General features: G+C 53.5%; 1 protein-coding gene across 2 annotated transcripts in view; it reads right to left on the bottom strand.

Moving 5' to 3' along the window:
- MSI1 (musashi RNA binding protein 1) overlaps window positions 1-12,711 on the bottom strand; it is a 31,078-nt gene extending 18,367 nt beyond the window's left edge. For both annotated transcript variants that reach the window (XM_067306994.1, XM_067306993.1), the window contains exons 1-6: window positions 12,578-12,711; window positions 12,251-12,291; window positions 12,031-12,112; window positions 11,830-11,914; window positions 6,964-7,005; window positions 5,041-5,133 (exon numbers count right to left, since the gene is read on the bottom strand). In XM_067306994.1, coding sequence (XP_067163095.1) covers window positions 5,041-5,133; window positions 6,964-7,005; window positions 11,830-11,914; window positions 12,031-12,112; window positions 12,251-12,291; window positions 12,578-12,636 — 402 coding nt within the window. In that variant the 5' untranslated portion in view covers window positions 12,637-12,711. The remainder of the gene's footprint in view (window positions 1-5,040; window positions 5,134-6,963; window positions 7,006-11,829; window positions 11,915-12,030; window positions 12,113-12,250; window positions 12,292-12,577) is intronic.
- Window positions 12,712-12,926: the final 215 nt, after the last annotated feature.

Raw genomic sequence — 12,926 nt, forward strand, 5'->3', positions numbered from 1 at the left:
CCGGGGTATTTTTAGAGAGAGCAGGTCTCTTTCTGGGCATGATCTGCCTCACTGAGAGGCTGTGCTTTCGTGACCAACTCATCCAAATACGCAGATCACCTGCAGGCCCAGGGAGAGATGTAAATTGTTTTCAAGCACTTGTCAAGCACTCCAGGAGCCACAACTGATTAGTGAGTCATGCAAAGATGTCATCGTGAATATATTTCTTTCACTTCTGCTTCATCAAATGCAAAAAACACAGGAAAGAAAACCATGAGTTCAAACACCAGACTTCGGTCCAGACACCTATTTCTTCTGGAAATAAAGACAAATACCTCCTCACTTCTAGTTTCAGTAAGAACTAACTTATCTTTCTAAAGACACTTCCAAAGAACAAAAGACTGGCTGCAACAAGTTAGAGCAGAGGTCCACCTGGCCCAACGTCCCCTCCAGGATACTGACCAACAGCAGACACCTTGGGAAGAACACAAGGACAGGGCAAGGATGTTATTATATATCCCAGCAGACTCCCTCACCTTCCAGCCATTTGTGATTCAGGTATTTCCTGAACTAGAAGGGGTGTCTATATATCTAAAAGACCATCCATGAATTTGTCCAGTCACTTTGGAGCCTAAGTAAATTTGAGTAACAACATCCTCGGGCAAAGACTTCACAGCTGAGGTAAGATCTGGGGCAAAGAGAGACCCTCTTATTTCTTCTGAACCTCCTATCCTGTAATTTATTTGACCACCCCACAACTTCATCAGACCAACCCTTGAAAAATAAAGACGGCTTAAGTTTTTTTCAGTTATGATTTGAAATAAATAACTTTGATCATAAGCTCTGAGACCTAATTGTCCAAAGAAATTACTCTGATAGTCACCCCTCCCCCAACCCAAAATAATATAGAACAACCTGTTCCTACAGGTTGAAGCAGAAAAGGAGGAAGCTGGGACTCAGGATCTTCTGGGTCATCTTCATGCATGTTGAACTACAGAGAGGACTAGCTAAGCCTGAGGTAGTAGGTGGAAGCTATCCTTCTCCTCTTTCTGGCTCAGGTTTCAGTGAGGCTGGTAGCCTCATTCTAGGAGGCTGTTGAAATAGTCCCACGTGAAGCCTAAAGATTTCTAACAGTCCACCCTGAGCCAAGACATTTGGCTACACATACTGTGAGTGCGATTCTCCCTAGGATTTCTATCCTACAGCTGAATAGGTCCTCTCCTTTAAAAATCATGCCCATGGTCTTAGCTTGCATCCCAGAAAGACTTGAGTTCTGGGTCCAGAAGTGCTTTCTAGGTGATCCCACTATATTCAAAGCCCTAGTAGCTGTACCTGACAAACCGAAGCCAGCTTGAGAGCACTCCTCAGTCTCAGTCACTGTACTCCAAAAACAACTTTGTATTCTGTCCTCATGAAAGCAGCAGCCCATATTTTTCATTCACAGTTTTGAAAGAAGAAAAAGAAAGCAGTCCTTCTTTGAAGCAGAGAAGCTCTCACACTGTATCTGGGATCCTCTTTGAAGTTTCACCTTTTCCTGTCAAAACCAAATATTTTGACATGAAGAAGAGGGGATGCTAGCCTCTCCCTTTCTTCCTTACCCCTAAGTAATGCTCATGATTTCCTTCACACACGTTTTCATTTTTCTTTTACCACTTCCATTTTAAAAAGCTCAGAGAAAGTTTTGGACTCAGCAAGGGAAGAAAAAAAAAACCAAAAAAAAAAGATAGGAGAATAAGGAAAAGTGCCAAAATGGAAATGTCAGACTTTGGAATTTTGTTTTTTTGAAATGGGAAACCATTTCATTTCAAGCCCTACCAAACAAACCAAATTTCCACTTTTTCTGGTAGTGAACATTGCTTCCAATCATAAATGCAACAGCACTAGCTATCTGAGTAAACCTGCAAATTAGCAGTTCACAGATTTGGACCAGAGAGAACATTAGGATAATCCAATTTGACCTCCTCTGTATTAGAAGCCATAGGATTTTCTCTAGTAATTCTTACAGCATGCTCATGCTTTCTGACTGGACTAGAATGAATGCCTTCAAAAGCCATCAACCCCGATTTGAAGACCTCAAGTGGTGGCAAACCTACCACATGCTTAGGCTTGCAGTCCCAGGGTTGCCTAGAAGATAGCCTTCACCTGAAACCTGTTCAGTTGTTTGTACTCCTGTGTCCTCAGAAGCAAAGGATGATCTCTCACTGACAGCTGAGATCCAAACTGAGATCGCCATTGGATTCTCAAAGATCAACTAATATCTCCAGGAACCAGGCAGCTCGATTTTAAGGAATCAAGACACTATGACTTGTGCACCCCTTTCTTTCTCCTCGCACTAAAATCTAAGCATTTGCAGGGGTTCTTGGGCAAGCAGGAGGTAAAAGGTGTAATTTTTCTCCCTGCCAGCTCCTAGACAGCCATGGGGGTCATTCAAAAGAGGGAACACAGACAAAGCCATTTCCTCAGAGGATAAGGCTTTAGAAGGGAATCCCTGACAATTTCTTTTCAGACAGTCTCCATCCAATTCCAGAAGAAGTACTGGCCACAAATGACTTAGAAAACATTTTTTTCAGAGAGGCTTTCCAAGATGAGGATGACATGGCTGAAGTTGCATCACCTCTCACTTAATGGCACTATAAATTCAGGAGATGGGAGACCCTAGAGTCAGGTACCAGGAGTACCTCTAAAGAAGGGATCCTAGGGAACCTCTGAAAAGTAAGAGGCCCCAGAGTATCACAACACACTCCAAAAGAGTCTGTGTACTAAAGTCATGTTCTCCATAAGAATGAGTCACATCTGAAACTGTAAGCAACCGTCTTTTCTTAGCCCTAGAAACCACAGAGTAGGACATTCAGAGCTGAGAACCCCAGAGCTGACTGTCACATAGGCTTGCCTCTGAAATGCATTTTCCCACTGATCCTACACATCACCCCTATGGAGCTGCTGACCAGAGAGAATTTCTCAGGAAGCAGTTCTCCTGGCCTTCAATGAATTAACTGAGGCTTGGCCTCGAAGATGGTTGCAAGCTAGGAGACATGCTTTGCACTAGAGGTCTGAGGAGTTTCTCTTCAGCTAAAATGGCCAGATGACTCAGAAAGCTGCCCCAAGACTGAGAGTCAATCTGACCAACCCTGACCTCTCCCTGTGGAAACTCCTCAGAGCCAAGAAGCCAGCTGCATTAGCCTCATTCACATTTTGAATGCCGGATGTTGTCCAGGATGCTGGTTCCTTGAGAATGAATCGCACTGAGCTGTGCAGAACTCTCCCTTCTGCCTAGTCCAAGAAAACAATCTGACACAACCAGTTCTTGCTAGTCTCCTGACGTCATGATTCCTTTCAACGCACAACCATTAAATAAGAGGAATATAACAACATAACACCCCAAAAGAACTGGAAAGGACTTTGCAAACTAGAGCAACAGACTGTAAATGCTTGTAAACTGTGAGTGCTACGTGACATGCTTCTGGTTCAAATTAGCAGAGGTACGGTTAAGGTTAAAAGGGGATTACGCCCAAGATAGTTGGGTCTCCTATCGAACGCATGCATCAGCAGCAGTGCGGAAGCACGTGCAAGTCAAACTAACAATCTTCAGACTACACAGCCACATGGACAACAATGCTTTTAGCGAAGCCCTTCAGCAACACCATGTAAAAGCTGCCAGGGCCACAATACAGTTTGCTTACTTCTAACACAGAAAATAAAATCACACAGAACTAATGACTAGCAAACTGGGATTTCTGACGCACTGACCACTCTCCACATTGCTATTTCTCTAAGGGCTGATTGGAAACACCAAGAAGTCCTACTTTGCAGTTACTATAGCAACCCAGGCCATGCATAGATTTGACTTCAGAAGCTGAACAAAGGTACTGAACAACACTTATTCCAAACTTTCTGCCCAAAAGTTCCAATGATACAGCAAAACTGATTACAAAACTCCCCTTCTTCACACCAGTTAATGCACTTTAATAACAACATCACCCTTTCACATGATCTTTCATAAGAAAATGAATACCAAAGCCTTCATGCCTCACACTCATTACAGTTTCTGTGGTACTTTCTTCCAGATCCAGGATGCTATCAGCAACATCCTGGCAAGATTACCGCCAAACAAACTGCGCTCTACCGCCTCCGCGGGAAGGTCCCCACAGCCAGAACCCAACACTTCCTGCCCCAAACGGCTAATCCACGCAAAACACCATCGAGCAACAGCGAAACAGTCACAGTGCCCTTCCCCAGAGGTGACCGCATTCAGCATTTGGGTACGACGATCCCCCTCCGTTCCTAAAAAATGTTGCAGTCCTTTGGTCTAATGTTACTGCTATTGCACCTCAGAGTGCTCGCAGCCTCCTGATGTGGCTGAAGGGCCAAGACTGAGCCCCTTTCTATCCTCCAGTTCTGTCCCAACACATGATTTGCACAACTGGCTGTCAAGGACCAAGGGCACAAGTGACTTCAAATCACAGAAGCCTACCCTTCCCTGCGCCAGCAGCTGGCACAGAAGAAGCCATGCTAACACAAGGGACAGCCTACTTGCCAAATTTCCTTCAAACATCCAAAAACAACATCACCACTTGCCCAGGACTCAGCAGGAGAAGTTGCAGGACCAAAGGGCTTATTTTTAATAAAGGATTACAGAAATATCAATCACAAGGCTTAGAATGAGAAACAAGGCCAAAATCACAGGTTTGATGCTGAAGCGGATCTGTTAAGAGCGTCTGCAAACTTTCCTTCAGCATCTGAACAAACTGCAAATCTGCAGGACCAAAACGCTGTAAGAGGCCTCTGGGTACGGAGGAGGGAAAAGCATTTCCCTTAGCCCAGGTCCTATCCACTCCAAGAATGAGCACAAGCTCTCTGTTTCAAATCAACGCAGGGCAGGAATCACAAGCTCTAGCCCCTACAAAGAAATTACAGCTACCCAACATCTGTAGCTGACCTCCAATTTACTTAACCCCACGCAGAAGACTCACAGACTCCTAATCCTGCCTCCAAGAGAGTTCAGAAAACTCCTTTTTGCCCCAGAAGCAACAGCTTTGATCCAACACCACTCAAGAGACTTACCTTCCCAAATTGCTCAAAATATTGTTTCACATCCTCCACAGTAGTGTTCACTGACAGACCACCCACAAATATCTTCTTCGTTCGGGTCACCATCTGGAAAAGGGAAGGACAGGAATTCACCAAATAAACCGAGAGGGAGCAGAGAACAAGACTCAAAAGGCCACTAACTCCCCCTCTGCTGCCAGGAAGCCTCTGCCCCTTCACCGCGGCCGAGCTCCCACCATCGCGGAGCTCCACAGCCAAACATGACTGGCTGGCGTTTCCCATGCTGAACCTCGAGGCACGCTCTCGGCCAAGCCCTCGCCCCTCGCGCCATCCTGCCCGCGCACCTTTACCGGGTCATCGACACCTCAGCCCTCGCTAGTGCCCAGCCCATCTCCTCCCAGCGGTGCCACCCCGGCTTGTACAGCACTTCATCAGCCTTCCCCCTCGCTACCCTGCCCGCCACTTGCTTGGCACGATCGCAGCCCCCCAGGGACGCCGGCCAGCACCGTCCCCTTCCCAGCCCACCAGCGCTCGCCCTCGGCTCTTCCTGCAGCCCTGCCGCTTTGCGCCCTGCCAGCCTCTCGTGGGTCCTGCGGAGACGTCCGTGCTGCTTTCCAGGGTGGAAAGGGGGGCTGCGGGGCTGCCGGCACAGTAGGCTCCCCGGGCTGTGCCGTCCTGGCTCACCAACTGCACAGCGCCCCATCTTACGCCGTCCACGCCCGTTCCCCAGTCACTTAAATGGAGCCCAGGAAACTCCAGTTAAATCTCTTTTCCCTGGGGAGGAAGGCGAAGGCAAGAAGCCTCCGCCACTTCTCACTCATGCAGCCGGGGCAAGGAAAAAAAAAAACCTAGCTGCCCTGCGAGGGGCCACTGCTGCCAGGCGGAGGCACACTGACATCCTTTGAACTGGCTCTCCAGCTGCATCCTCCCCTTGGCTGCTTGGCTACACCCCTGCTCTCAGAGGAACACATGGTCCTAATTACCCCAAGGAGCACAGGGCTAATCCGCAGCAATTCCCTGGCTTGGAGAGCAGCCCGTTCTAACACTAAAGCACCTTCTGTCACCAAACCGCTTAATGGAATTAACCCAATTCCTACCATGTGCTTCCTGGCTCCAGTTACTCAGGATACCTGCTCACCAATTGTTCCCCAGGCCTGATCCCCCTTCACTTCCCTCCCCGCACCAGCCTCTTCTTCCCTCCGCACTTCTCACCACTGCTTCTCCCAAGCTCCTTCTCCCATGACAGCACTTGGAATTGAGACCATCAAAGTTAAAGGGAGACCCAAATCTGTATTTCACTCTAAAAGCAGTCTCCAGCCTGCTCTTGGCTCCTCAGGTAAAAATTTCTACTTGCACGTCTGGAACAAGTTCCTGCAACTGCTCAATTTGATGCCACAGCTTCTTGCAGATAAGGTCCAACTGCAAACTCCTCCTGCCTTTTCCAGTGCGGAAGCACTCAAGGGCATTTCACAAAATGAAATCCTTTTCCTGAAATTCCTTAACAAAATGAAATTCCTTCCCTGCCATACATTCACTCATACACACATGCGTGCATGTGCACACACAACTCTCCTTCCGCCTGTATCACAGTGCACCATGGAACTGCTCTGCATCTCCTTAGGCCTGTAACTTCCAGACACTGGCTGCAAGTCAGGAAGGAACAGCTTCATCCTAGGCAGAGTTTAGTTCACCAGGTCTAACTGTTGCCATTCTACAGGGTAACAGAGAGGCCTGTTGGCTCCTCCAGCGCCACACAAGCCCCCCGCGCTCCACCGCAAGCCGGACAGCGGTGTACCGCAGCTCCACATGTCGAAGCTGACGGTGCAGCAACAGCAGCTCACGCTCAAAGCGCATCCTGAGCAAACTCGCACAGAGGGACAAGATTCAGCACCACAAATTTCACCCTTTGGAGCAGCAAGGGCTGCACACGGTACCTACCTTGGGCTGTGCTCGGCGGGGGAACGCTACCTTCGGGTCAATCTGAAAGAGACAAGGGGAAGAAGAGGTGAACACGCTTTTGTGGCTGTTTACAAATGCAGGATTTCCTCCATGCGCACGGCTTTTTCTGCCCCCACGGCACCTGCCAGGCACCCAGAGAATCCACCCGCAGGCTGCAGCCAGCATTCCTGCCCGCAAGGTGCAACCCGCGAGACTACAAGTCCCAGCATGCAGCGGTCTGGCTCCGGCTGAGCAGTGGCCAGACGCCACCCGAGAGCCCATCACATGCTGGGATTAACCGGCGCGGTTGCACCCTCCCACTCGGCCTGCCCCTGGGTGCCCTGCACCAACAGCGTCATATTAAAAGTGCTTTCTTTTGCCCTTTTGCTCTCCCCCTTCGCTCTGCCTGCCAGCACAGAGCTCACCTGGTGAATGATAGGACAGAAAAGAGGCAGCACACAAAAAGCCAAGCACTTCATCCCACAAAACACAGGATAAAGAAATAAAAGAGCAGACAGGAAGGTGCAAATTAAACAGAGGAGTCCAAAGCCCAAAACGCTGCAGGCCAGCGCGGGCTCTGGCCGGAAGGCAGCGCGCTCTCCCCCTCCTGCCCGCTGCGCCGCACACAATGAAGCGATGCCTCCCCTGTGCGGGCTGAGCCCTCCATTGTGCCGCTGCCTGCGCGGCCGCTCTGAAAACCTGCCGTGCCCCGGAGCTGCCGCGTCTTGCACTCCCATCCAGGTGCCGCCCGTTCTGCTGGGGTCAGCAGAGATGAGTGCGTGCCTGCATTAGCCTCACCACCGCCACAAAAGCTGGGAAAAAACTAACGCAGCTGAAAGCCAAACACCCGTGAAAGCCTCTGCTCCTCCTCAGCCACCACTTCATTCTTTACAGCCTATTTTTACAGCAACTCTTGTAAAGTTACATCACACCAGCGATGATCCAGACCTACAAATCAGCTTAAGGAGACCTGTGTTGAAGGCAGGTCTGGCTCATCCCCACGCTCGGGAAGGCCACGGCCAGGAGAGCAGCCTGGTGTCGGCCCATCGGCCCGGCAGCTCGAGCAGCCCTGAGGAAGCGGCATCGCTCCGGCTCCGCTCGCAGCCATTGTTCCGCCTTCCAGCCCAGCCGCCCTCCTGTCCTGCGTCCTTTCGCTTGACATTTCAACCCAGAGCTCGGCCTCCCCCGGCCCTTCCACCAGCTCCCCCCCCGCCTTCCCCACCTCCGTCCTGACTCACAGCCTACTACATAAATAAACCCGGCACGTAAGTAAACAGAGGCAAAAGTGAAGAGCACAAATAAACTCAAAAATAAACCTCCCTGCACAAGCCCCGGGCGCAGGCGGATTAGCGTACCCCCTGGGTGCCTCCCCAGGGCATCCGAGCCGCCCCTCCCCTCCCCGCGTGCGCGCACACGCACACACACACACGCACGCACACACCCCCCTCCAGCTTCCTGGCTAGTGCAGAAACCCACAGCGAATACTGAGGACAGGGGACGGCAGGAGACCAGGAGGCTGATGGCAGATAATAAGCAAAAACAATAATCTACTGTCTTTTAGTTCTCAGCCAGTGTCATTCAGCTCCTGCCAAGAAGATGCTTTCATACTCGGCAATGCTAAGCTCAGCCTCATTTTCTCATTAGCCTGAGTGTGATCAACTGGGCAGAGATAACGCGTCCTCCTGGCTGGAGGGAGCAGGCAGTCATTTCGCAAATTCTTCTGCACAAGCAGCCTTTGTTGCAGGTGGAGCGAGGCCCGGCCGAGCGAGCGACGGGGCAGCCCTGGGAACGCGCCGAGGGGAGCGACTTCAGCACCGGACTCGAGTTACTAAGCTGGACTGCTCCTCGGTTGTTGGAGTCTTTCTAATTAAAGCAAAAGTACCGGTACCTTATTCCCTCGTTTCTGGCATTAAAACAAATAGCTGTGGAGGAGTTGTGTTTCAGTGTCACCCGCTGACGTAATGGATCCTTTTTACAAAGCTAGATATAAATCTGCTAAGGATAAAAGCATTCAGAACTGCTCAGATTGTATCCGAAAACAAAAAGCCAGTATTGGACTGCAGCAAGTGGAAGCCACTTAAGCAGGAATCGCTCTCATTTTGTCCCGCAAGGCTTTCGGGACAAGGAATCCCTCTGACGTCGCAGGTGTACCGGCAGCCTGGCTCAGGCTCCTCGGTAACGCTCTTCAGGCCACCTAGCAATGTTTAACAGCGAAGATCGCATAACTCGTACATTAACCTGGCTGGTATCAGTGCCCTCGCCACCCGAGAGCGGGGGGAGGGCAGGGAAGGACCCGTGAGACCTCAAAAACCACCTTGGTGATACTTCGACTTGGTTTGCTCATTCATCACACCTCCACGGCGAGCTCCGGTCCCTTAGCCAGCGCCGCGCTCGGAGGTTCACATCACTCTCTCCACCACCAAAGACAAACCCGACAAAAACTCGGCAACAGCAACAAAGAAACAATACGCCAGCCAAGCATCTCCAGGACTGCTCTTCCCCAGCACAGAAAGCAGCAGCTCAAGGCAGCGGCCAGCTGCAGCCTTACAAAGTCACGCAAATCTTTTACCTTGAGACTGCAGAGCCAATTCTCATATCAAGCATTTCCATAAATAACCCCGTAGGCTGCCACTATCTAGCTTACAAACAAAGAGAAGTCTGAAAAGCACAAGGTTTCCCCAGAGAATCAGGCCAACAACACTCGCTAGGATAGGAAGAACTGGAAAACAATGGAGCAACAAGTTGGGCAGACACCGTCTACCAAGTGCTGTTTAGCAGGAGACACCCAGCCGAGGGAGACGGCTATCCTTCCAGGCCACCGGCCCTTTCCTGCAAAGTTTTACGAAAGCCTAAATTAGAACTGAGATGAGTTTGTGCCATTTAACCCATGACTCACAGCAGAGGCCCCCGGCTAAGCAGGCGCACGAAGGCTGCCTGCAGCACACCACCACCCATCTCTCACCCGGCAGTTACCGGGCAACATACCCCAAAACGTTTGACCCAGTTTAAAACGGAGCAAAACAAAATACAGAAAGGAGCGGGGAAGGATGGAAGTTCCTAACAAAGGGAGGGCTCTGGCGAAACTGCCGCCGCTGCCTTTGCCGCCCCGACCTGCTGCACAGAGCAGATGAGGCAGGGAATTGCAATGGCCGGCCAGTCCTCACGCGCCTCCGCCACGAGGCCCTTGTGTTCTCCTGCAGCGGCTTCCCCAGCTGCCCCTTCCCTTCCCTCCCCTCCCGTGCGGCCCACACCACGGGCTGCAGAGGGGCTCCAGGCAAGCAGCAGCGGCCGTTCGGACGGAAAAACGGAGACTGGGGATTTCACCTCACTCCCATCCCCACAACGCTTCGGGATCTCTACTGCTACAGACCCCCGCCACTTGCCTTTTCATGAGGGGTCTGTGCCAGTCCACAGACTCATGATGGGACTAGCTGATCAGACACCGCATTTACACAGGCTATTAAAAAAAGAGAGAGAAAAACGAAAACCCTGGGCCCTCCACAAAACACTGCATCATAACCCTCCCCCAGAGCAAAACTCACTTTACATCCCTCACGAAAGAATGAGGTTTAAGAGTCCTGGGAATCCACCCTCAGCGAGGAAGGCTGGGATAGGTTTAACCAGGAGTTCCCATGGGGAGGAAGGACCTGTACACATCAAAGGGAGCGATCCATGCAGTTAAACAGGAACAGACATAAATCTCGCTGCAACTCACGCCGTAAACCTTAAGAAAGGGGGTCTCGCTCTCCCGCCCTCTCCATTCTGCTCAGATAAAGAGGAGGATGTCTGAGCTACCGCACGGGAATTCAAGTTACACATTTGGACTCCTCGTTAGTCCATGCTTAGAGCTGCAACTTCTTCCTTCATCATGTCACCCCTTCCTAGCCCCCACCGCTCCCCCCATCCCTACCCTCACCTTCACCCCCAGGGCAGCAATAAGAAAGAGGAATTCGAGAGAAGGCAAGTCACTAAAGCTAGAGAGAAAGGACCTCCCACTCAGGCATCTAACCCCCACCCCCCAAAACAGCCTACACGTCTCCCCCGTGCCACCGATTTGCAATGCAGCAGCGGGTACGATACACCACAGACCCGGGGAGCTCCCAAAATCTGCCCGCGAGTCCTCCCAAGGGCTCCTGAACAGCTTCCACTTGCGCAGCGAGGGCTGGAGCCGCAGCTGATGTTTCGAAAGGCGGTCGGTGGCCCGCATGGGCGGGCACTGGCCACGCTGGGAGACAATAAAGTCCTGAACCTTCACGACCGTTACAAAAACTTCGTCTGGGGAAACCGCGAGAAAGTACAAGGACACAAGGAACAAACGCTCTCTACCGAGGGGCAAACACAGACCCGGAGAAGCAGCAGCTACGGCTGGAGAAAACAGGGCCTTGGATTTTGCAAGGAGCGAGCGGTGTCAGGAGGGATGAGCACCTCCGGGGAAGGAGCAGTGCTCACCGGAAAGGCCGAGCACACACGGGGGGGCCAGGTGGCATCTCCCCTCTCCCCCGTCACACGTGCCTTCGTTTCCCGGGGTAAATCCTCGCCCCAAACGTACTCAGTTGTCCCCACCTCATGGAGTGCCACGGTCACTTCTCAAAGGGGCCTCGCGATCAATGGGCAGGATGAAAACCATAACAGGGATCCACAAATCAATATCCGGACATTTGGTCACTGATCGATACCAAACCCCGAGCTGAGACAACAGCTACTTTACCAGCTGATAAGTGGGGTGGAGAACGGGCCGATCAATCTTTATCGGTAATCAATAGTTTACAACCTCTAACTGGAAATCAAACACCACACTCGATAGCTGCTCTGAGCACGGCCGCTCCGCCGGCCAATGCACCCCGGAGATGAGAGAAGTCATCTCACCGTCTTGGAGTCCAGTTCATGTCTGGATTGGGCCAGAACCTTGTCGACGCCGGCCTGGTCCATGAAGGTGACGAACCCGAAGCCCCTGAGCCCCGCAGGCCGGGCAGGAGAGGGGGGATGCGGAGAGAAGAAAGAAAGTTGGTTAAAGTGGCGGCCGGGCTGCGGCGGGGGTGAAGGGAGGAGCCGGCGCGGCCTCCTCACCTGGATCTCTTTGTCAGCGGGTCCCGCATCACCAGGCACTCCTTCACCTCGCCGAACTGCCCGAAGTACTCCCGCAGGCCCTCTGCAAGCAGAGCGCACCGTGGGTGCCCGGCCCGGCCCGGCCCAGCCCGGCCCAGCCCGCTCCGACCCCCGCCCGGCCCCGGCCCCGGTCCCGGCCCCGCGGCGCGGCGCAGGTGCGGGCGGCCGCGGCCTCGCTCACCTTGCGTGGTCTGCCAGCTCAGTCCCCCGATGAACATTTTGCTGCGGGAGGAAGGGAGAGAGCCGTGAGCGGCGCCGCGCCGCGGGCTGCCCCGCGCCGAGAAGGCGGCGGCGGCGGGCCGGGCCGCCGGCGGGGAGGGGAGGGCGAGCATCGGCCATGTTGGCAGCGGCACCGCCGCCGCCGCCGCGCCGGGGCCGGGCCGGGCCGGGCCGGGGCGGCCGGGGCCGGGGGGAGGGGGCGGCCGCGGGGGGCGGGGGGGCCGCGCCGGGGGGGGGGGGGGCGCGGAGGCGCCGCCGCCCGGCGCCGCCCGCCGCGCCGCGCCGGTACCAGGGGTCGTGCGGGGAGTCCGGGGAGGCGAGGCCGGGCTGGCTGGCGTCGGTCTCCATTCGGAGCTCTTCTCCCTGCGAGGAGCCGCGCCGCACTCCCGGGGCAGATGAGCGCTGCAAAAGGGGCCGGACGGACAGGCCATGCTGCCCCCTCCCCCGACCCCTCTCCGCCGGGCGGGGAGCGAGCGAGGGAGGAGGGCCCGGCGGGCACAACCTGCCCGGCTCCTCCCACCCCCGCCGGCCCGCCGGGCGCCGCGCATAAAACCCGCCGCCGCCGCCGGCCGCGCCGGGGCCGCGCGCCGCGAGGGGCGCCCGGAGCGCCGGGGCCGAGCGGGGGGCGCCGCCACCGC

Source organism: Apteryx mantelli, chromosome 17 (genome assembly GCF_036417845.1).
Source record: "Apteryx mantelli isolate bAptMan1 chromosome 17, bAptMan1.hap1, whole genome shotgun sequence".
Taxonomy (NCBI): Eukaryota; Metazoa; Chordata; class Aves; order Apterygiformes; family Apterygidae; genus Apteryx; species Apteryx mantelli.